The sequence below is a fragment of the Acipenser ruthenus genome, chromosome 9 (genome assembly GCF_902713425.1).
Source record: "Acipenser ruthenus chromosome 9, fAciRut3.2 maternal haplotype, whole genome shotgun sequence".
In the NCBI taxonomy this organism is placed as follows: Eukaryota; Metazoa; Chordata; class Actinopteri; order Acipenseriformes; family Acipenseridae; genus Acipenser; species Acipenser ruthenus.
This window is the reverse complement of record NC_081197.1, coordinates 39,051,957-39,076,386: the sequence shown is the minus strand read 5'-3', so window position 1 is coordinate 39,076,386 and position 24,430 is coordinate 39,051,957. Positions and strand designations below refer to the sequence as shown.

Genomic DNA, 24,430 nt, shown 5'->3' with positions numbered 1-24,430 from the left:
TAGCGAACTCACTGGTGTTACAGTAGGAGGATAAACTGAAAGCTGCACTTTTAATTACTTATACTCTTATTTTATACTTGATTATTAGCTGATAAAAGTCATTCACTCCAACCTGGAACTTCACTCCAACCTTTTTTCTCTAAAAATAATAAATAAATAAATAATAAAAAAAAAAAATTCACAAGAAGTCCACCGCAAAGTTGCACAAGTAAAAAAATTTGTACAAGACCCACAATGTATTGCATATGAATAAATATCTGCATACTATTTTCATAATGGTGGAAAAACATGATACATTCAATTAAAGATGTAAAAGACCAAAAACAGCATAACTACCAGATCTGAATGGGCGCTTTCTTAGCGGAAGTTGAGCAAGCATGTGCAAGCAGTGTGCTAAGTACAACTTTTTAACGCGTACCTGAAAATAACACTATAAGAAATGAAAGTTACTTTACCTCCGAGTATAGCATTTACTTTGACTTCAATTCGGGTAAAATCTGCAAATCTGATTTAGACATTGCCGGAACTGTATATATGCTGTGTTCTTAAATAATACATTTAGTATTATTTTTATTTGTTTTGCAAAACAGAAACGTTATGTTTCACTTCCATTGCATTTGCACTTTTATTAAGTCTGTAATACTGTAATACAATGATGCAGTTACAAGGTTGTGCTTCAGATTAGATTAGATTTCAGACCATATATTTTTTATTTTCTCTTTTACATAAAACATATTATATTTATGTATGTCCCCTTGGTGTAGGTTCATAATGGAATAAAAAAATGCAGTTCACACAGTCAGATTTCCAGATTGACTCTGCACAGCATATTGTTAATGTGTTCTTCCCTGCATCAGTAATAAATTATTTTCATTTTGGTGAATTAAGTGGCATTAAGTTATTCTGTCGTTTCTTTTTTTGCTATCAATCAGTCCTTTTGTCATATCAGTCTGATATATCTGCCTGTTTGACTGTAGGCAGTTTTCAATTTGAGACTTCAGTGCCTAGTTTTATACCGAATTTGCCAGGTGAATTCATTAAAGTGCTTGCAAACAGTGATGGCATGTGCTGGGAACGAGTGGAGATTAGAAGCAAAGCACAGAATATTTAATCACACAGTGACTTTCTGATATGAATTAAGAAGCTCTAAAAGTATGAGTAACTTATATGATTATTCTTTTTTCATTCATTTTTGTTTACAGTAAACTTAATTATTAAAGTGACCAATGTGCTATTGTTTTCAGTGCAAGCAAATAAATTATATTTCAGAGATTCAGGGAGCTCAGCAAAATCAAGTTACGTATTTTTCAAGAATGCAGTTTTAGAAATGTATTTCTACAGTGCTTAAAAACACGCTTTAAAGGAGTAAAGAGAAAGGCTTGTTAAAAGGCAGGTAATTACTTTCTTGTTTACCATGGTGATATTTATTTATTCTTTATAAAACTTAATGCAAAAAAGAAAACAAAACTTGGTCTGTGATGGTAGCATTTTGTGTGTGTGTGTGTGGGGGGGGGGGGGGGGGGGGGTGTTTGTGCTACAACCTAACTCGCTTTCTTATTCTTACTATGATTGGCTGCAAAGACAACAGGGCTAACCAGTGATTGGATAATGTTTTGTTGGTGGGTTTTAATTGTGCACAGTTTCCTAGTAACTGTAATACTACTTGTGTGACAGAAAATAAAAAAGGACTCGTCGTTAATATCTCCGAGTCACGGAGCCCGAAGGTTCGAGTCCGAGTGGAGTCCGAGTCAAGTCTTTTGCGGACGTTATTATAACCTAAATGGGGTAATAACCAAAGCTTTAAAAACACACACTTTAATCTTTCATTAAACAGTAACAGTATCCGAAGTCCCATTCCTGTAGATGTTTTGTTTTCCATATTGAATTTTAACTTTTGACTCTGGTGAAGTCTGTTTAACATGCTTCTCCCAGTTGAAGTTTTGAATTCAATTTACTGCATGTAAGGCTTTAGGGATAGGGAGTAATTCTACATAGTGGTATCAGGATAAACGTGGTGAAAGGGTAGACAGCAGAAACAAAATCTAAACACAATAATAATTATAATAATAACAGGACTTGCAAGAAGATTATGCTATTGAGAGATAACAAAATACTGGCTGTTGCCCCTGTTTAAATTATTTTAGTTTTTTTTTTTATTCAGTTTGGTATGAATCCTACAATAAACCTAGAGTAGGCCTCTTTACAATATCAGAAGATCCCTGTGATTCTTATTCTCCCTGAATTCAGAAAATCAGCTTATTACTGTTCCAGTCATACTTCTTATTGTAATCTGCGCTCCTGGCTGATTAGTTTCTAATCCTGTAGTGTGTGCACTCTATTTTAATGGAAGCTGTGGCGAGGTGTGGCCTGTTTTCTTTTGACACTAATGGACTTCATGTTGCTCCTCATTTCTTTAATGTGTCTGTCATGGGGATAATAAATTACATGATTAAACAATCTTTTAAATGATTGGAGGAAGACAATTCTTTAATTGTTCATACTAGAGTGCTCAAAAGGCTGTAACGTCTCGCTCTTAGAACAAAACTAACCCCAACGGCGGGATTACCTCCCTGTATCAAATATACCCAAATTATTAACAAGGGGAAGGGCGAAGCGACAGTGCATCAAGGACGCGAGATCCCCCAATAAATACACTATAGAAACACGGGATAACCTTAAACATTTATTGGCTAAAATAATTGAAACTGTTCAACAAAACAAGATGGAAAAGAAGTTCCGAGCAAAAAAACAAAACATAAACAAGCCAGCAAAATATCCATTGCGAGAACAAAGTAACAAAATAAAACAAAAAAACAAAACAGTCCCGCAACAAAAATAAAAAAACAACGATCTCACCAAACTCCTGGGTACCCGCTTGCTTGAAGATCCTCTCGGAAGATGATGACCAGTAATCCACAAAAACTATGAACATGCACTTGAAAAACCAACACCGTCAGCAACGTGGTGCATTACAAGCCGGCTCCAGGCTTTAGCGATCGTGGGCAGCAAAGGTGAACAACACCGGCTAAACAGCCTGAAACTGGAACAAAGCACTTGCTGATAAAAAAACAAATCAACTTCCAACAAGAACGACAGTCGAAGGTAAACAGGATCGCTCTACCATGGCAAACCACCCCGGGAAAAAGAACGCCGCGGACTTTTCAAAAACAAGGAATAGAGTCCCTAAACAGGAACTAAGAAGACGACAGGAACTCAAAAGGCAGGTAAGCAGCTCCCCCCTATGGCGTAACAAAGGTACTATTTATACTTGTCTAAAACAATCTTTCCATTAACAGCGCTGCCGCTTCCAGCGAATAAGAACCTCGAAATGTATTTGGAACCTGGCCAGGCTTCCGTGCTGCCCAATTAAGGCGCAACACATGGTACGTTTATTGTACCATGTAGAACCAAACATTCAATTTAAGTGGCAGTGCCACAAGGCACCTATTACCCCTCTCCAAAAAAATACAACAGTTATTTTCTTGTTCTAAGATTCCATTCAGTCAATAGTTTCTGGAGGTTTGTTTATGTATTTTCAGTTGTGGGCTGTTAACACAAGCATTTTTGTTATTGCATGAAGTGTTTTTGTCTGAAATGAACTGTGGAATTTCAAAATAATACGCCATAAAATAGTTCTGTAATTTTTTTTATTGAATTCACCCCTGAAAATTAGTAGTTTAGGAATTATATTACAGTTCCAAATGTATTCATGGACTTTGTTTGGAGCCTGTGGCAAATATTGGTTGTCAATAAACAACCATCCAGTTTTATCCCACGTAGATCATTTGCAAAGCTATCTTCTTTACTCCATTACGCAGCCATAGCTAATGCATTTTTAAGCTGTTGTTATAATGGTTTGGGGCTTTGCCTGTTTTTGTTTTGCAAAATGAAAATTACATATAAAGAATGAATTTTAAAGTTAGTAATCTCTTATCCGTTGATGCTTTATAGAAGGACGATTTGACGAGATGAAACGGTTTTCATACGCAAAATAGCATTATTCCACATCGGCTATCCTTAAGGTGTACCATTAAGCGATAACGAACTTCAAAAAAACAAAGAAAGGACCTTTTTGAATATGTCTGTAAACAGCAGGCGTTATGGAAATTAAATTAGATTTATCCCAGCAACAAAACGCACAAAAACTTGCCAAGAGCTTTTTAATCAGTAATAATTAGCATTATAGACACTCAATGGAGTAGTGTCAGATTCAGAGAGTAATTCAGTGCTGAATAAAAAAAAAAAAATGAATACAAAAAATTAGACTCTAGCATGGCCGCTAGCATTTTATTGTATAACCCTTTTACCTAATGTATTGTAGCGAGCACAGGGGAAGGCAGCAGCAGGACTGGTAGTCTGATGTAATCCCACTTCCTGACACCACTGTAGATGGTCTCGATCTACAGTATCATTACTATAAACCTCTAAGTGTAAAGGCATCACAGACGTTATGACCCGTTTTCTTTTCATATTACTTTGAAAGACAAATTTGTGTGTTCTTTTTTCTATAAAGACTACAAGCTTCTATATACAGCAGTATCATTTTGCCCAGTCACATTAAATAGCCTGAACTTTTTGTAGCGGTAAAGATATGCCTAAAGAAGTGGGCAGCAACATTTTTGTTTTAAAGAACCAAACATTTTAGGGCAGTTATTATGCTGAGCTTGGCAGCATCAACATCTGCGTCAATTAGTTTGATCATATGGTGCACTATGAAACGTGCAATAAAAATCCAATAACTGTCATTTTGGCTTTGTGTTGTTGGCTAAACAGTGCACAGCAGTGGGGTATACTGTATGTTGCTATGCAGTTTATTAAAAAAAAAAAAAAAAATGTTGCAAACTTTTCATAACTATCCATATAAAAATGTGATTTCTGATCACATAGTTATGACTTCAAATAAACTGGACTATCTATTTAGGGGCTGATCATTCCCCAAATCACTGTAGCACCTCTAGTGCACACAGGAGATTGTCATACCACATGGGTTCAGCTACTAGACTAGATCATCACCAATTTGAAAAGAACTATGAAGTGTGAGATTTCCGTTATAATTTTATTGAATCATTTGTTGATGTAGAGTATTCCTTCCGGAGAGGAAAAAGGATACACACCTGTTTCAAGCAGAATCTGGTCCTTAATGCTTGAGCAGAATGCAGCAAAGCCATTATAACATAATAAAAACCAGCATGTGACAACGTTTGCATGTGTACAATAAGCTTGTATAAAGAAGAAAAACAGTAGTGGCTGTGCTCTTTGTGGTCTGTGAAATGGCTTTTATGTTTAAGGAGGCAGTTCACGCATACTGCGTTTTGTACTCTTGGTTCTCAGTTCTTGTCGAGCATTTTAAATAATAAAGTTGTTCAAAAGAATAAAGCTGTGGTATAACAGCTTGCTCCAGGCAAGACAGAAGGGGAGAGGGCAGATTCCAAGTCTCGGTCTATGGACTGGAGAACATGAATTCGATCCATTTTCATGCTGCTTGAAAAAACTCTTTCAAGAATAGTTTCCTAATTTGAAGCAGATGGCCTGAACAAATTTACAAATAATCTGATCATATATCCAGTATTAAAATATGAACTATAAAACAGTAATTCTGCATTGGCCCCTTTTGCTCTGATGCATTTGAATGGGGAGTAAATGTTAATCATGCCTTACTGTGGTTTGCTTGCTCTAAATGTACTATACATACTTTCTTATTATAATACCTCCACAACCCAAAATTAGCTGAATCATCCTAGACCCCTAGCCAGTGATCCTTGTATTTCATATTAAACAGCAATAATACTCTGTGAAAGACATTGTTACATCTGGCTCTGGCTCACCCAAGAAAAAAGGGTTATTAAAATTCAAGGTTAGATTTCAGCTGGTGAAAACTGCCAGGGGATATTTAATCAATAGCTATTAGTGCTTACCAAGCACTCCTAGAAAGAAAACCATTTCAATTACAGAGCGCATCATTTTCAGATCTATATAACCTTATAAAACACTCAGTTTCACAGCAGCGAAAGTCATAATAATGTCATTACTACTCGGGAGGTCAGCATCTTTTTAGACTGAGCATCCTACTAAACTGATCAGTCATAACACCCCAGGCTAGAGATGGGGCACAATTCAGTTCAGTTACTATGAGTGGGAAGCCACACTAACAAGGTATCTACTGCATGTGAGCAATGCTACTGAAAATTCATTTCAAAAGAAGAATTTTTAACTCTTTGAATAGCCAGGCGTGGGTGGGTAGGTGTGTATGTATGTGAGAGTGATTTGTGTGCATTTCAATGTGTACAGTATATTCAAACTGCAGTACATTGAAAGTTGATAATCCCTGCTTTACAGATACTAAAGATAATATTAAAATTGGTTCTGAGTAATCATACAGTATTGCACCTTGAACCGGTTCAGCTGGACAATGTTATCCTGACCTGAGGCATTCAGAAACAGATGTCCCATTGATTTACAAAAAGTAAACGCTATAGATAAGCATGTCTTGTATCTGCATGCAGTGCCATAAAACTAATTAGGGAACTCGCAGGAGCATACTGATGACACAACCTAACAGATACCATCGCTGAACTAACCTTTTTACATTTTCTTCAAAAGTATTTTTCAGCCCTATTATTACTTGTACAGCAGATTTAGCTCAATGACTTCTTAGCAAATTACATAGTGTTGCACAAGTAGAACTGATTTTAGGCCTCAATATACTTCTTACCTCAAATTCAGTACTCTACATTGGCTTATTTTGAGCCCGCAAAATAAACAGAAAATGTCAAATTCACACACAAAATATAGTTTCACCCAAAAGACATATTAATTGATTCACTGGGGCGATCAGTCTTCTCTCGGACCTGTTCACTTACCTCCAATGGCCAGGAATCTTGTACCTTGCATTCGGGCTGATGTGTTCGGATCGCTGGTTCTGGATGACTGGTCTTGCTCTTCTAATCTTGATTTGAGTAGATCCGCCTTAGCTCTGCTCACACTTTCATTTGTAGAAAATGACTGTAGCAGAACATTGAAAAGCAGGATTGCATGGAAACGCATAAAAAGATGTGGAGGTTTTTGTTTTTGGTGAGGATGTGTTCCTAGAAGACTGTGTTATTGATTGATCTTAGATAGTTTTGGTGAATGAGAATATTGAATAGGGAACAACTCGCATTCCCTATTTGAAAATTACTTGTACTCATTTGCAAACCCTTAAATTCAAAATATTTGCTAGCTAAACTGAAGATATCGTGATAATAATATTTTTAATACCCTTTAAGCAGTCGTGCTATATTTATTGGTATGTTTAAAGACAAATCTGTCTACAATCATGTCTGTATTAATTGTTAAAGAAAACAGATTATGTATCCTACTAATAATAATAATTATTAAAATAATACAATGTTAAGTAACAGTAAGATTACTGTTGTCAGTGGTAAATGGTTCCATCTAGTGCCTGAATTACTACTGCACCTGCTGGGAATTCCTTTTCATTCTGTGTGGACAGGAACTGTTACCATTTTTGTTTTATTAAGAAAATAAACTAAATAGAGACAGTGCTAGTTTAACGGTTGGATTTATATATAATCTAATAAAGATAATTAATAATAAAAATGAATAATTTATGGGACTATTTGTAGGAGGAAATTAGTATTCACTTATACATGAACTAAAGTACTGGAGCAGTACAAGCCCCACACCAGTGTATGTGCACCTCCTGCATTGTTAAGAACAATTGTAATATCACAATGCAAATGCATGCAAATTGTAAGCTGATTTTGTTTGTGTTTTAAAGTGCTTCTCTCTGTTCAATAAGTGGTAAGCTCATTTACCAGCTTTGATTGGCACATATCAGAGAGAAGAAAGGCGGCAGTACCTGTCAGTTATAGCTTGTTTTAGTTGTTGTGCTCCTGATTTGTGGTTGATAGAGAGGCTTTAGGAGCAAGATCAGATTGAACTCTTTCTGGTTTTTTTTTTTTTTGTTTGTTTGTTTTGTTTCACACAAAGGATATTAGGGGCTAATGCAGGGATGAATTTCATTCAGCGGTCTGGCTAATCTCCCAGAAACATTTATGTTTTAATTAGTTTTGTTTTATTGTTCCAATTTATTAATTTCAGTTAATATTTGAAAATGATGGAAACAAATTAGTTGGTTTTGTAAGCAAACCAGTTTGTGCTTATTGCATTCTTTGCTATCTTGAAAGTGGGCTGACTTGGAAGTACATTTTCAAAATACATTGCTACCCCATTATAACACGACCTGTTATAGTGCGAAATCGGTTTTAACACAGTGAGGTCATGACTGCCATTTCCCTCATAATGCAATTTAACTTGCAAATGTTGGGTGAATGTTCAGTATGAAGCATCGCAGTCAGCAAAAAATGAAACTCTGCAGGGCTGTATTTTATGATATGCTGCCAGCACAAGCTGCTACCTTTATTCCCTCCCCTTTAATCATACAGGTATTTTGCATCGAATTGAACCTGGATCCAGCACTCTTAGACCCTGTGCTTCACCGTCCACTCAGAATGTGTTCCAGGGAACATTCACCTCCCAGTAGCCTTTGCAAGCTACTGTTTCCTATAACTCACATGATTGCTCTCCCGTAACTGATGCATTCAAAACACGGGACCACCTAAAATCAGTTCCTCACATAAATCTGTTGATCGCTGTTTTTTTTGTTATTTTTTCATGTTCTGCCATTATAAAATAATACTTTCATGAGGTTATTTTCTTTTATAAGTATGTGAGAATCAAAGCTAGTGTCACTACATTCAAGATTTACTAAATACATGTTTATTAGGGGTGGGCACCAATATCGATATTTTGATATGGTATTGATAATTTCCATATTGCGATATCGTGGGATTTAAAAAGAGACTTTTTATTGCCAATACTGCTAAAAATACAAATGCAGTATAATCAAGTTCATTTTATATTAATATCCAACAAACCCTATACATACCAATCCTGGTCAGTCTTGTAGGCAAACACCACACACTGAAGTATTATTTAACCATTTTATTCCATTGATTAGCGTTTAGGTACCAAACACTATTTGCATGCTGATGTGGTTGCATTTCGAGGGTACTACAACGTTAAATATTTGAATTGTTATATAAAGCAGCAGTGCCCCACATTTTCAATTCTGTCTTTTTTTATTATATTGTTTTACATATGGAGGCTGTGTGGTCCAGTGGTTAAAGAAAAGGGCTTGTAACCAGGAGGTCCCCAGTTCAAATCCCACCTCAGCCACTGACTCATTGTGTGACCCTGAGCAAGTCACTTAACCTGCTTGTGCTCTGTCTTTCGGGTGAGATGTAATTGTAAGTGACTCAAAAGCTGATGCATAGTTCACACACCCTAGTCTCTAAGTCGCCTTGGATAAAGGCATCTGCTACATAAACAAATAATAATATGTGAAAGACTGTTGTATTGGCTCCAGATCTGTGAAACATTAATCAAATTCCTGGGACAGTGCCTGGAGATTTATCGAGATGTGAATTGTTTTATAATTCCCTTCATTTAGGTGGCAGGTGCCAGATTGACACCATCTGCTGAAACATAATTCTTGAATCTTAAAACTCTTATGTAATTAAAAAAGAAATACTGTATAAAGAGAAGTTTTATGTATGTAACCCAGGAAACACCATTGATATGAACACAAAGTTTAACTTGAGGTTCTGAATAGAATACAGAATCATTAAAAGCATTGAAAAATACACTTATTTACAACATATATTGCCAAAAGTTTAACAATTTTAGGATTGAAACATAACCCCCCCCCCCCCCCCCCCAAAACATATGAACATAATTTAGATCTCTTATTTAACATCATGTAATCAAAGGAACTACGAAATGATATTGCAAAAGTCTACCGGAAACCATAATAGTAGTACAGTATTTCATGTCACATTGTCACATTGTCACATTTTTTAATTTTTGTAAGTTTTTCGTTAAGTATATGGAAAACTACAAAGCGGTATGTAATTCAATATGTTAATGTAACATTATTCAGCAGATTTCATATGACTTTATGAAGCAAAATTGGCAAATTTATTATGTGGGAGCTGAGAGGTCAGGGAGTACTGTACCAGCGAATCAGGAATATGTATTGGTTGCTATGGGGCGGGACAAGAAGAGGACACAGAACGGTAGTTGAGTGTGATGCAGTTGTTTTTCTTAACAAAAAATATTGCCTCTGAATATCGGTTTGATTTCTGTTAAAACTAAAATATATCCTACTTGGTTATTTATTTATTTTTTCTCACTGTAATTTACCTGCTTGTTTGTAATTTCTATGTAAGAGAAACCAAAACTAAATCTTCTCACAGATAGTAAGCAAGTTTTTTTTTAATATATATTAAAAAAAAAAAAAAAAAACAACACAACTAAACCCCCTACAAGAAGATATCTTCAGCCAGCTTTCGGATAGCAGTTAGAGTGACTGGCAAAGCTGTAAGTTCCTCTGAGTTTTCAGTTTTCACCATCCAAGCTGACGACGAGGTAAACAGACAGCCCTTGTTTTATCCCCTGCTGTGTTGGCACTGAACTCTGCTGGGGGAAACAACAAAACAAAAAGACATGAAGGACTGCTGTGCTGCAAGTAGTTCATCTTGGGTTGTCTGTCGGGACTGTACTATAAAATAAAATTTGCTTACTAAGGTGTATGTACATTAGTTTGTAATACATGCTGGATTGAGGCTGCAGTCTCTTAGGGGAGTCACATGTACATAGCCAGAGTTGCACATTTATTTCTTTATTTTTTGAACAGGGGTAGAAAAAAAAATACCTTTACATATCTTTATTGAGAGCGACGTTTATTCGAGGGAGGCGTGTATTAAAAAGCTGATATCTGAGTGAGGCATTAATTTGAGGGCAGCGTTAATTCAGAGTAATACGGTATAGATAGATAGATAGAGAGAAAGATATAGATATATAGATATATATATATAGATATATACAGTCACCTCCAAAATTATTGGCACCCTTGATAAAGATGAGCAAAAAAGGCTGTTTAAAATAAACAACACAGGTAATGAGCTATATTTTATGCTCAAATATTTGGGAAAACCATATTCTTTTATTCTAATACAATTGCTCAGAGAAAAAGTTTTTTATTAACAAGTAATAACATTTTTTCTCAAAAAGATAGGTGTCAGAATTTTTGGCACCCCTAAAGATTCTTATAAATAAAATCAAACAAAATTAAATCTGCATTAACATTCTACTTCTTTAAGTTCATCTCAGTCTTAAGGAACTGTATTGTGGCCTTCCATGGCTTCCTGTTTCACTGGGGTATAAAAATGAGGTAAGACGCATATGAATTCCATTTGTCATCCATCACCATGGGGAAAGGCAAAGAACTCACAAATGAAAAGAGACAAATGGTTGTTGACCTTCATAAATCAGGCAATGGGTAAAAAAACAATAGCTAAAAAACTAAATATACCACTTACAACTATTAGGGCAATAATTAAGAAGTTAAAAACCACAAGAACAGTGGTAAACTTGCCTGGTAGAGGATGCAAGTGTACCTTGCCCCCACGCACAGTGAGGCAGATGGTTCGGGAGGCAAAGGGAAATCCAAGGGCCACAATTGGAGAATTACAGAACTTGGTTGCATCTTGGCGTCACCAAGTCTCCAAATCTACAATTAGATGCTACCTCCATGCCAATAGGCTATTTGCCAGAAAAAAGCCTTTATTGAGAGCAACCAACAAATGTAAGCGCCTGGAGTTTGCTAAACAGTATTGACACCTCGATTGGAACCGGGTGCTTTGGTCAGATGAGACGAAAATAGAGCACTTTGGCCATGCACACCAGCGGTGGGTTTGGCGTCGAAAGAAGGATGCGTGTGCAGAAAAGAACCTCATACCTACTGTAAAATATGGTGGTGGATCTTTGATGTTATGGGGCTGTTTTGCTTCCACTGGTCCTGGGGCCCTTGTTAAGGTCAATGGCATCATGAACTCCACCCAGTACCAGGACATTTTAGCCAGAAACCTGGTTGCCTGTGCCAGGAGGCTGAATCTTAGCCTCAAGTGGATCTTCCAGCAAGACAATGACCCCAAGCACACATCAAAATCCACAAAGAAATGGTAAATTGACCACAAAATCAACATTTTGCAATGGCCATCTCAGTCTCCGGACTTGAACCCCATTGAAAACCTGTGGTTTTAATTGAAGAGGACAGTCCATAAGCGCAGACCGAAGGATATCAAGGATCTGGAAAGATTCTGTATGGAGGAATGGTCTAACATCCCTCCCAATGTGTTTTCCAATCTCATTAAACATTATAGAAAAAGACTCAGTGCCGTTATCCTTGCAAGGGGAGGGTGCACAAAGTACTGAAAACAAGGGTGCCAATAATTGTGACACTTCATTTTTTGGGGAAATAAATTTATAATTTGAGAAATGTGTAATTTTGGTTGATTCCATTGAATCATTAATAAAATCAAATATATTCCACATGTTGGAAAATTACAATATAGTTCAGTACTGGTATTATTTATTTTATACAGTCTTTTTTGCTCATCTTTATCAAGGGTGCCAATAATTTTGGTGACTTGATAGATAGATAGATAGATAGATAGATATATTCCATATTAGAAAGTAATGAACATCGACAATATTTGTGCAGTGAATTTATGTTTACGGGATAATAAAGCTTATGAAGCATAAGGCCTCTTGTTCTCTTCTGACTGCAGTAAACATTTAAATTGTAGAAATCTACTCCTAGTAATGTTTTTTTTTTACATTTTACTTTGACAGATCACACATCTGTAGGAGGACTGGGGGACAGCTTCTATGAGTACTTGTTAAAAGCCTGGCTAATGTCTGACAAAACTGATACTGAAGCAAGGAAGATGTACGATGAGGCCATTGAGGTAAGCATGTATTTCATTCCATTTTAAAGTATCTTCAACAGCTGAATTGTCCGTTATAATTAATCTAATGCATTTTTAGGTTAATAACCTTCCAGTGAGGAGCAGGCTATGTTTTTTATTTTATTTTTTATTTTATTTTTATATATATATATATATATATATCATATAAAGCATTACTAAAATGCTTAACAAAGTGCTTTCTGTTTCCTGGAGCTGCCTATCCCTTATGACATTTTGCCATGGTATTTTTGCACTATATAGTTTTACCACACTTTTCCTAATTTACCCTGGTTTGCCATGTTTATTAATATGCTTTATCATACCTCATTATTCTTCACAATGCTTACCTATATTTTACCATGCTTTCACGATGCGTTCATACACTTTGCTATGCTTTTAGTATGGTAACCTTTTGTAAAGAATAGCAACACATATTGTACTGTTCTATTAGTTTTGCTCCAACCCAACAGCTCTGAGTCATTCTCCTTTCTACAGTATATCAGCTCTTAATCTGCCTTGCCCCACGCTGCTCTCTCCATTGTCAAACTGTCAGACAAAATCTTTACCACCTTTTCTATTGTGACTTTGTCTTTAAGAAAAAAAAAAAATAAGTTGCATTCAGGATGACCCTGTGCAATAAGCCATACTGTAATAATAAAATGCAGTATTCTGGTACGTTGCAAAACAAAAAATGATATATTTACAGGCATAACCAAGAAAAAAGGTTTAAAACAGTTGTTTTACAAACAAACTGTATCTGCTATCACTAGTTAAAATATTTGTTCGTTAAAACAATAAAAAAAGAAATGGGCTCAAGGTGACATGTTTTACATTTCTGGTTGAGCAATTGAGCAGCATCTGACTGATTTTGCAATGATGGGTCGCGTTAATTAGGCCTTCACTTTGTAAATGTTACATGGCAAGGCAGGTTACATTATTTCAATTGGACATTGAGTTTCAGTTTCTGTAACCTCCCCCTCCAGGCGATAGAGAAACACCTGATCAGAAAGTCCAATGGGGGGCTGACATTCATTGGGGAGTGGAAGAATGGGCACCTGGAGAGGAAGATGGGCCACCTTACGTGTTTCGCTGGTGGGATGTTCGCCCTGGGGGCCGATGGATCAAAGGGGGACAAAGCTGGGCACTACCTGCAGCTGGGGGCGGAGATAGCACACACCTGTCATGAATCTTACGACAGGACAGGTAACAAATGCTGCTGGAATAGAGATCGTTTTGAATAATGTGGTATGTGAACATGTCTGTAAGTTTTACAGTATCTGAAAGTAACAAAATAGGAGAGAAAGAGAATTATTATTAAAGAAAGCACCTGGTGTGTCAAAAAAGGAGTACAAGTAATACAAAAATAAATAACAAACAAAATAAATTGAATGTGTTGGCAACTGGATAAATTAACAGTTGCTATAGTCATTCGTGAGAAAAGAGATGAAACACTGGCCATACTTTCTAATAAAGAAATACAAATTAGGAGACTTTTATAGTTGTTCTGCTATCCTTCTTTGCCCAAGCCTTGTTGGTATAATATGAACTAAGATGTTACATGTATAGGAGGCTGGGTGGTCCAGTGGTTAAAGAAAAGGGCTTGTAACCAGGAGGTCCCCGGTTCAAATCCCAGCTCACTCACTTACTCATTGTGTGACCCTAGGCAAGTCACTTAACCTCCTTGTGCTCCGTCTTTCGGGTGAGATGTTGTTGTAAGTGACTCTGAGCTGGTGCATAGTTCACATACCCTAGCCTGTGTAAGTCGCCTTGGATAAAGGCAACTGCTAAATAAACAAATAATAATAATAATAATGTAACAAAGATACCTGGAGAATCAGACGTAGGTGTCCTGGTCACCCTTCGTTGTTCCTCCTCCATACGAACTTGCATGTCTTAACTGTCAAATTAAGAAGTTTACCTAAATAAAAGTGCTGTTTTTCTTTTTTGACATTGTAGTTTTAAAGCTGGGCCCAGAGGCTTTCAAATTTGACAGCGGTTTGGAGGCAGTGGCAGTCCGGCAGAATGAAAAGTATTACATTCTCCGCCCGGAGGTAATCGAGACATACTGGTACATGTGGAGGTTTACACACGACCCAAAGTACCGCCAGTGGGGCTGGGAAGCAGCACAGGTAAAAACTATTATTCTTTAGTTTTCATTTCTTAACAGTTCAATAACAGTGTCCCGTCAGCCTCAACACTGACCCATAGCCAATATGTCTGTCTTGAGCCCCAGACCCTCCTGTTTGGGTGACTGGCTCAACAGTAACTGAAGACACTGTATTCTGGGAGATGTAGTTGTTAACGAAGGGGGAGGCGTGGGGAGGGGAGCAGACAAGCTGTGCAGCAAAATTGCTATGCCTATTTTCACATATTTAATTTAAATTGAGTATGTATTTGGGGTTTGTTTATGAGTAAAAACGACAGGTACGCATCTTATCTGGACCGCTGACCACACAAAGTAAGTACTTGAAACATTCCCAGAACCAAATACAATCGCAAGAGGCGTGCATGAATGAGTTTATAATGAAATATATACATGCATATAGTGGTCATATTTAATCACACTCCATGTAGCATTGCACTCATACACCCACAGAAAAAATGGTCAGAAGGCATCACGGATGCAGTCTGTCATTTTCTTACAGGAGAGAGATTAAAGTAGTGCTGACTCCTTTGAGAACCATCCCCTTAGACTCCTGCACATCATTTAAATTATTTTTCACACGCAGCCAGTGTAAAATGAAATCCAGCTGGGATTTACTGTACATAGTTTGTACACCTAATTGTGTTTGTGTTCATTTTTCTCAACTGCAGATCTAAAAGCATCATAAATGTGTTTGTGTTTTGATTTATATTTATAGAGATCTTGCAGATGTAAAAAAGTAATTCCATAATTCTCAAGAATGAACTCTAAACATTTGAACTGTTGCGAAGTGTTTTAGTGAAAGTATTGTAACGTGTATTCTACCAGTGATGGCATATTCTAGAGTGTTGACAATGGGCACGTTAAGTGAGCTGCCCAGAGCAACTCAGTGAAAGTAAAATGCGCTGTGCTTTCTTTGTCGCACACTGTACAGTACTACCACTCTTCCATAGTTTTCTAAACATCATAATAAATCTAAATTAGCAATGTGTAACTCTCACTGCACTTTTTGTGTTCACTCACTTTGTGTCAATGATCAACATCAATTCATATTTTTCTGGTGGAAATCTCTTGATACAAGCTTAAATGTACACTAAAGTTATTTGTACCCGAAATTTAGTGGTCAAAATGGGCCTTTTTTGCAAACACCTCCCCAGATTGGTCCACTTGAGCAGGAATGGCCCTACAGCTTCATTCAGAGTACATTCAAATTAATCCAGACAACACTTTCCATTCCATTGCCTACCTTAAACATCATTCTCAGGATTACTGGGTTATTGAAGTGCAGTACGCCTGCAGTGCTGAAGCAAACTCAAACTGGCACATACCCGCTCAGCATCCTAATTAGGCCTTCTCTATGATGACCAGGCTGACCACCTTGAATTATACATTAAAACAAAGCTGTTATTTTCACCCTATGGTAGCACAAAACTCTATAAAGTCGCTTCATGGAGTCTGGCCTATCAAGCAACACTGACAATTGACTCATTTATTTTCTGTTTTTTTTTTTTGTCCCAACCTTTTTAACCTGTAGGGAGCTGACTAGAAGAAAAAGGGTTTTAATGAATATCCTGGCTTGCTACTGCTGGTTTAAAATCCAAAGACAAGCTCTGGACAATGAAAATTAAATTTAGAACCTTTTCAGAACCTTTTAATCTAGTATTTTCTAAATCGGTCTCTCACAACATTTTAAGAACCCAGTTGTACCACAAGCTTTTCCAGTGTGCAAAACAATTCTTCTGAGCGAGGATGCTGTTTATAACAGGGTAGACCCTTGATAATAGTGTCTCCATAACAATAGTGTACACTGATGCACTTCTACAACACTCTCATAAGTTGAAACCTGGTCTTAGAAATATTGTTTAACTTTTTGTAACCGGTATAAAAAATCTGAATGTTAAATTTAAAATATTACCGAATATGAAGTAAGTAAATTAAATGAAAAAATGAAACTTAACAGGGTTAAAACCTCACTTATTTAACTCAAAGTAACTTTCCAAAATTAAAACCCTACTATTAATAACCAAATGGTATCTTATAGGAAAAGCCCTCTGGAGGCGGGAGTGTCCCCTTCCCCCAGATCGACTTCAAGAGGACAAAAGCGACACTCTTGGCAAGAGCTGAACAAGGAGCGGGGTTAATGACCATCTGCTCCAGCTGTCAAGTACAGCAGGCAGGCTTTGGGCAGGAACATGGCAGCGCTGGTGGCTGCCCATAGGCAGCTCTGGCTTTCTCGTGCCTGAGCCTCTGATGGGGACAAATCATCTTTGCTTGATGCCCTAGTTTCACCAGGGCACACTTTCGGGTCCGCTGTAGATGAGATGCTGCAGCGTTCTCACCAGGCACAGGAGTCCTCGAAGGAGCTGGCTCGCCTTCTTCCTAAACAGAGGACCCCAGTTCATAAGCCTGCAGCTGTGGATGTTTCTCAGATGAGCTTATTGCAACCCTTGAGAATGCCAGGGCCGCTTCTACATGTTCTCAGTATGGGTTTATATGGGGAGTTTTCCAGTCTTGGCGTCTTGTGGGCTGGACCCCATCACTTGTCCCATGGCAGCCATACTGCAATTTTTGCAGGACGTTTTTAACAAGGGGAAATCTCCCTCTACTCTTAAGGTCTACCTGGCAGCTATTTCAGCTTGCCATATTAAAATAGACTGTCCCCAGGAGCTCACTTCCTGGTGGGACAGTTTTTGAAGGGAGCTTGGCGGTTGTGTCTTCCTAGGAAGGGCCTTGTCCCTCACTGGAATTTGGTGCTTAACGCGCTTACGAAACCACCATTTGATCCCCTGCATTCAACAGAGATTAAATATTTAATATCTCCTACTAGCAATCACCTTCGCCAAGTGAGTAGGTGAAATGCAGTCATTTGCCATTGCTAAAGCCTGCCTGTGTTTCACCAGAGGCCAGGACTAAGGGCACGCTCTGTAATAACCCTGCTTTCCACCCTAAAAGCATTTCTGCTTTTCATGTCAACCAGTCAGTGCTTTGGAGGCTTTTCATTCACCAGTTTTAAGGAAGCTCCACACGTTCTGCCCAGTTTTAGCATTGGCGTTGACCTGTTGACCTGACTCGGGGTTGGTGTCAAACAGAGCAGCTCTTTATCTGACACTGTCTGGATTGCCTATGACCTAGCCAAACTGCCCCCACCAGAGAAGGTCACTGGTCATTTCACGAGCGGTCTCGCAGCCTCTTGGGCATTATTCCAGGGTGCATCTCTCTCTTATATATGCAATGCTGCAGTATGGGCAACCCCCTCTTGGTTTTGGGACCAGTTTGCTAAGGGCAGCCACTCAGTCTACCCTTTATAAGACATATTCCATAGTCTGGGGTTACCCTACACTTTATCTCTAGTTTCTGTACCCCTAGATGTCATGGATACCCCAAACCCTGTTTTTTTTTATTCCAAAGTGCCAAGGGCAGCTATTCAGTCTACCCTATACAGCACGCACACTGAGGTGCGGGTTCTCCCTACACTTTCATGGGTCCTCAAAAGAGTCCTGCACTTGCAACAGCTTGGGTATAACATTTCTATTTCAGGGAACCAGCTATTTAGCATTTATTTTCGGGTAGATGGGTAGTACCTTTTTATCTCATATTGACAAAACGTTACAATAGATTGCCTAGATGTGTTCTTTCCTGAGATTTCAGTACCTGTCAATGTGCTCTTGCAGAAACTAAATTGGATTTCCTTTAGGTCTAGACATGTAGAAAATTGGTTTAATATCTTTAAAATGTGCTAAAGGGGCTCTGTGCAATCGTGTTTTGTATTGCTTTTAGGGTGAAATAATCAGCCTCTTCTGTGATGTGGTTTTTGGATGCAATGAGTCTGTTGTCTCTCTCGCTGCTTTTATTTAAAATGATGTGTTTTGCTAGCCTGCTAATTTTTTTTTTTTTTTTTTTATGGAATGTGTAACTATCCGATTTCATTGGAACTTTTAAATTTAAACCAACCTTAACGGGTATACTGCAGATGAAGAAATTAAAAATGCGAGATTGGGTACATATTGGGCTTTTAAGTAGTCAGGTATAGGATTAGCTTGTTGTAAAAAAAACTACTCGGCTATTCTAATGGCAGCAATTGTCTTTCTGAAGATGCTGCTGATTATCACAATATGTAGTCACTTCATATTTTTTGTGAAAAGTAATGATTCCCCTTGTCATCAGCTAAAAGATGAGGATGTGATTATTGTAATAAAACTGGTTACAAATTGGTTAAAATTCCCATTGAATGAATCCTCTTTAAATACCTATAACTGCAAGTCACACGTAATCTATTAACCTTTCTGATGCGTCTTTCTGTTTTAGGCCATTGAAAAGTACTGCAGAGTCAGTGGAGGGTTCTCCGGTGTGAAGGATGTGTATTCTTCATCCCCAACTTTTGACGATGTGCAGCAGAGCTTCTTCCTGGCAGAAACACTGAAGTAAGTCTTTCGCTCGTAGTCCTTTTATTCATCTTTGTTCACAGATGGTAACCAGATACAGGGGTGGAAATAAGACTCCCATTGTATAACAGTTTGATCCATTCCTGGTTTTACTACGAGTTTAATAAGACACACCTATACACTGTGGCTAATCAAGCACATAGTAGAAACTGGACTGACTGAAACTGCTATGCAACAGGAGTCATATTTCCATTCCTGAGACGGCTCAAATCAGTCTCTTAAAAATGTTACTGTATCCAAATTTAATAGAAAATGACTTGCACTTGCCTACTCAGTCCATATTACGATTATTACTCACATTTTAATGTTGTTGGTGCAAGATGCTTGCCTCAAGACTTACAGAAGTACTGACTGGTCTGAAATGTAACCCTCTTCCTGTGCAGTACCCCATGAAAGACTGTTTTGGTCAAAGAGGATGAGTTGAAGGAAGTTTTGGTAGAATTCCACAACCTGTTGTTGTTTTTGTTTTTTTTTCCTTGTAATCCTCCCTTTGTTACTAATAAGGCTGTTTGATAAGCAAGCAGACATCATTAGTATACTTCACACTAACTTTGGCACAGCAGATCTGTCAGCTTCACTCTGCCACAGTTCATTTCAGTATGGCTGACTAATTGCAAATTAGGACGCCACTTCCAATGGTTTCGGAAATGCAACTCGTATAATAAGAGTGTACAATCGTGTAAAAGGTAACTAAATACATAAATAAAACTTACTATTCACACAGTATTTTGCCATGTACTGTCTAGTGCCACATTCCAGTTTAGAAAAAGAAAGGAACACTCTGAGGATCCTGTATTTAAACCCTGAACCATGCACATTGAATTGGGTTTATATTCCATAAATTTGTCTTGATTTAGCGTAAAAAAAACGAGCTGAAACGATTTCGAAAGGCCACAATCCCTGTTTTCACTTAAACTGTGTTCTTGTTCCCTCGAGAAAGCTAAAAACCACGTTTCTACACCCCTTGCTCTTCTGTGATGTACACTGTCATTGGAGTTTAACTGACGTGTCTTGTATTTGTATTCTCAGGAAGAGATTGATGTTTTTTTATATTGGTTTAGTAAGTTTTAGAAATGTTTTTGTTTCTGTCTATGTTGACAAGTATAAAAGCCACCAAATCTTAAACACTTCAGCACTGTCAGCTGAGGAGAAATACATTTGAGTTAGCTATTTCCATTGCATCTTGTTATAAATAATGTACCTAGAGCAATCAGCATTAGAGTACATAAGTAGGTATTATATGAAAATGTTAAAAGCCTATTGGGATGTGTTTTTATATGAAGTTTCAGTATATTTCAAAATCCTCTGCAGTTCATAGATCCACAAGTGTGGTTGCGGTCAATAAAAGAAACACAACCACATGAAAACAGAATGCCTGCTAGACAAAGCTTAAGGGTCATTAATAACCTTATTGATAGTGTACACTGTAGAAGATATGGAAAACACAGATTTTGACATTTACTGTGTTCTTCAGAAAGTGTTGAGAAAGAGTTTTGTCCTGTTCCAGAGAACATTTTGTGAAATACAAATCCATTACATTGCATGTTTCAGGATTTAAAAAAAATATATATGATTCTAACATAGTTCCCTTCTGCTAACTGGAATATGCCACTAGATCATATATTCTAAAATATAAAGGTTAAGTTTCATTGATTTTATTTACCTATCCTAAATCTCTTCAAATGTAATATTAATACAGAGAGAAACATTGGCTTTAGATAAAGTAGTGCAGAATGAAACTGGGGTGTTAGAGCAGTAGTGCCCCCTGCTGGTTAGTTATAAAGAAAATTACCTCAGGTGGAAATTTGAATTATCTTGAAATGTGTTCCTTTTTTCTTTTTTTTTTTTTTTTTATAAATTTATTGTTTTCTCCCAATTTGGAATCGCCAATTATTTTATTATGCTCAGCTCACCGCTACCACCCCTGCGCTGACTCGGGGGGGTGAAGACGAACACACGCTGTCCCCCGAAGCGGGTGACGTAAGCCGACCACTTTTTTTCACACTGTGGACTCACCATGCAGCCTCCCAAGAGCTACAGCGTCGGAGGACAACGCAGCTCTCGGTCAGCTTGCAGGCAAGCCCGCAGGTGCCCGGCCAGACTACAGGGGTCACTGGTGCGCGGTGAGCCGAGGACACCCTGGCCGACCTAACCCTCCCTCCCCCCGGGCGACGCTCGGCCAATTGAGCGCCGCCCTCTGGGAGCTCCCGTCCTCGGTCGGCAAAATAATAGCCTGGACTCGAACTCGCGATGTCCAGACTAGAGCGCATCCTGCACTCCACGTGGAGCGCCTTTACTGGATGCATCACTCGGAAGCCCCTGAAATGTGTTTCTTAACAAGACCTAAGTTGCCTTCAGAGCTGAATCCATAATTTAGATATATACATCCTTTTTAGGGCCCTTTTTCCAGTGTTGAGTTTTAAAAAAATAAGAAAATACTTTAATAAATCCGTCCATTATTGCATTAAGTCGCAAAGCACACAATTAACAAGTTCCAAGAGGTTTCAATGAAGAATCCAAGTCTGCTCAAAACAAAATTATTACTTTTAAAATAGTAGCTCTCAACTCTGGCCCTCCAGGTCTGTTTCAGTCCAGAACGTTGTTCCAATCCTAAATTTGTTGATTGATCCTTAGCCTGTTCAATTCTCTAATTTAGGACCTGGTTAGAAAAAATATCTGGACTGGAGTGGATCTCCAGAGTTAGGAGCTTCTGCTCTAAAATGAGGGGATCTGTTTGTTTGTTTAAGGTAATATTGAAAACAAAGGGTCTTAATATATTTGTATTCTGTAGACCCCTCAAATCGTAGTTGGTTTTGTATCTCTTGTACAGTTATGTTTTATCTGAGATACTGGTATACTGTAACATCTACCTCATTTTTTTGTTTCGCAGAACCAGGGGTTTAAAAGAGAAAATATATATCTTAATAATGTTTTAGAGTATGTACTATGCAGTGAATTAAAATAATTTCTATGCAAGCTGATTTAAAAAAAGTGTGGGCCTCTGTGTGTTAGAACTCATTCTGTACTCCTTCTTCTCCATTCTGATTTCAGGTATCTGTATCTGCTGTTCTCCAGTGATGACTTTTTACCTCTAGACAGCTGGGTCTTCAACACAGAAGCTCACCCCCTGCCTGTATTGCACCTGGCAAACACAACTCTTTCAGGCAACCGTGTGACTCGATAGGATCTGAAACTGACTGCCTCTTGTGCTATTGGACCACTTCAGGCCTTCAGACTGATGAAATCAAATAAGTAAAATCCAATCAAATAAAATAGAAAAACTATGAAATCCTGCAGAAAGATTTGTGCGAGCAGACTGGTTGCTGCAGGGGATTGAGCATTCTCATTTCCTAAACGTGTTTGCGCTGGAGGTCAAAGCAAGTCAATTTAAAAGATTCCTTTTTTTTTTTTTTTTTTCTTAAATCCTGACCAAAATGTAAGGATTACAGTATGTTATGGACATTGAGAAAGAAGATAGACGTATTCCCTCTTCAGATGTGAGCAAGGATACCTCATTTGTTGCAATGTTTAGGATGCCAAACAGCAAACAAATTTTCTGAGTGGCCTGGCATGGAAATCCATTGTATAAACCTTTTGTAGAGACACTTTGGAGGGAGCCAGGGTTTTTTTTTTCTTCTGTAGTAAATGAAAAACATTGTAACTCAAGATCCTGAATTAGTATAGTAGCAGCTTAATGTTTGTGTACATTGCCCTTTTTCACTTGGTATTTTTACTGAAAGAAAAAAGTCCAGCTCTATTTAAACAAGCTTATCAGCAGTCAAGTAGCTTCTTGTTCAGTGCATAATTAGGCTCCTGTATACCTTGTAATGTATGCATTTGTTATCTTTCTTTAACCCTGGAAACAAAATGGAAAATGAAAAATCAGAAAAAGAAAAAGAAATCCCCTTTCAGCCTTTTAAGTTGGGGCCTTTGTTAGGTGATTTTGAGGATGAAACCTGTGTTTGGATGCAAATGGTAAATGAAAGTACGACTCTGTTTTGCACTCCCTCCTTTGAGTGATAAAGTATGTAAAGTTCTAATTTTCAGCCCCTTCATGTGCATATTGTGGCACCTACTGATGCCAATGTTTACGATGTAACCTGTACCTCACTGCATCTTGAACAAACATAATAGCTAACCGTCTCCCTTTAGTATGAAGAATTTTAACAGAACAAAAATGTCATTTATTAAAAATATGGCTCAGCATAGCTCTGTTCTTAATGTGAAAATTGCACTGTTTAAAGTGGAATTTTATTCTAGGTGTGCCCAAGCATGGCAAACTGGGTTGCACAACCGGTACGTTTTTATTAGAGGGGGTCATCTTTTATTTGTCCGTTGTAATTTTAAACATGTATGTGATGAAAAAATAAAGAGCCGTATAAGAGATGCTGTGCTTTTTTCAGTGTGAAAGCTTTTTTTTTTAACCATAAAATTTGAAATATAGAATAACAGAAAAAACACAGTCCTTCTCTAGAGTTGATTTATTCTTATTTTATGTTTTAAAGATAATTGTATAGGAATGAACATCCCAGAAAGTTGTGATTAATAGTGAAGTTAAATGGAGAATGCAGAAGGGGTTCTTGTCTCCCACTAGGACATACTGTAGATTCCCCAGCACGAAAGACGCACAAAGAGATTTGATATGCAAAATAAGTTCCTGTGATGATTCTGTATACACCCTTATAACAAACATCAAATAAACTTTGCATGCTCAGAGCTCTCCATTTACCTAGGAAATAATGGATGTAGTTTCACATGTTTCCAACCATCAATAATAGAAAAAGACTTATGCAAATAGTCACTACAGTGGCCAAAAAAAAACAGCTTTCAGAAAACAAGTTTAACAATTTATACTGTATCCATTTGCTAAGAAAATATGCAGAAACACAAACCTTTCAAAAAGCTCCTTAATTGGTACAAAAGCAGAGATTTGGCATGCTTAGCCATATTGTATGTATTTATTTTTTATT

The 24,430-nt window shown here is 37.6% G+C and overlaps 1 protein-coding gene across 3 annotated transcripts in view; it reads left to right on the top strand.

Moving 5' to 3' along the window:
- LOC117405132 (mannosyl-oligosaccharide 1,2-alpha-mannosidase IB-like) overlaps positions 1 to 23,844 on the top strand; it is a 94,997-nt gene extending 71,153 nt beyond the window's left edge. For all 3 annotated transcript variants that reach the window (XM_059029963.1, XM_034007947.3, XM_059029964.1), the window contains 5 exons: positions 12,760 to 12,875; positions 13,859 to 14,078; positions 14,832 to 15,004; positions 19,324 to 19,439; positions 22,512 to 23,844. In XM_059029963.1, coding sequence (XP_058885946.1) covers positions 12,760 to 12,875; positions 13,859 to 14,078; positions 14,832 to 15,004; positions 19,324 to 19,439; positions 22,512 to 22,644 — 758 coding nt within the window. In that variant the 3' untranslated portion in view covers positions 22,645 to 23,844. The remainder of the gene's footprint in view (positions 1 to 12,759; positions 12,876 to 13,858; positions 14,079 to 14,831; positions 15,005 to 19,323; positions 19,440 to 22,511) is intronic.
- The last annotated feature ends 586 nt before the right edge of the window (positions 23,845 to 24,430 follow it).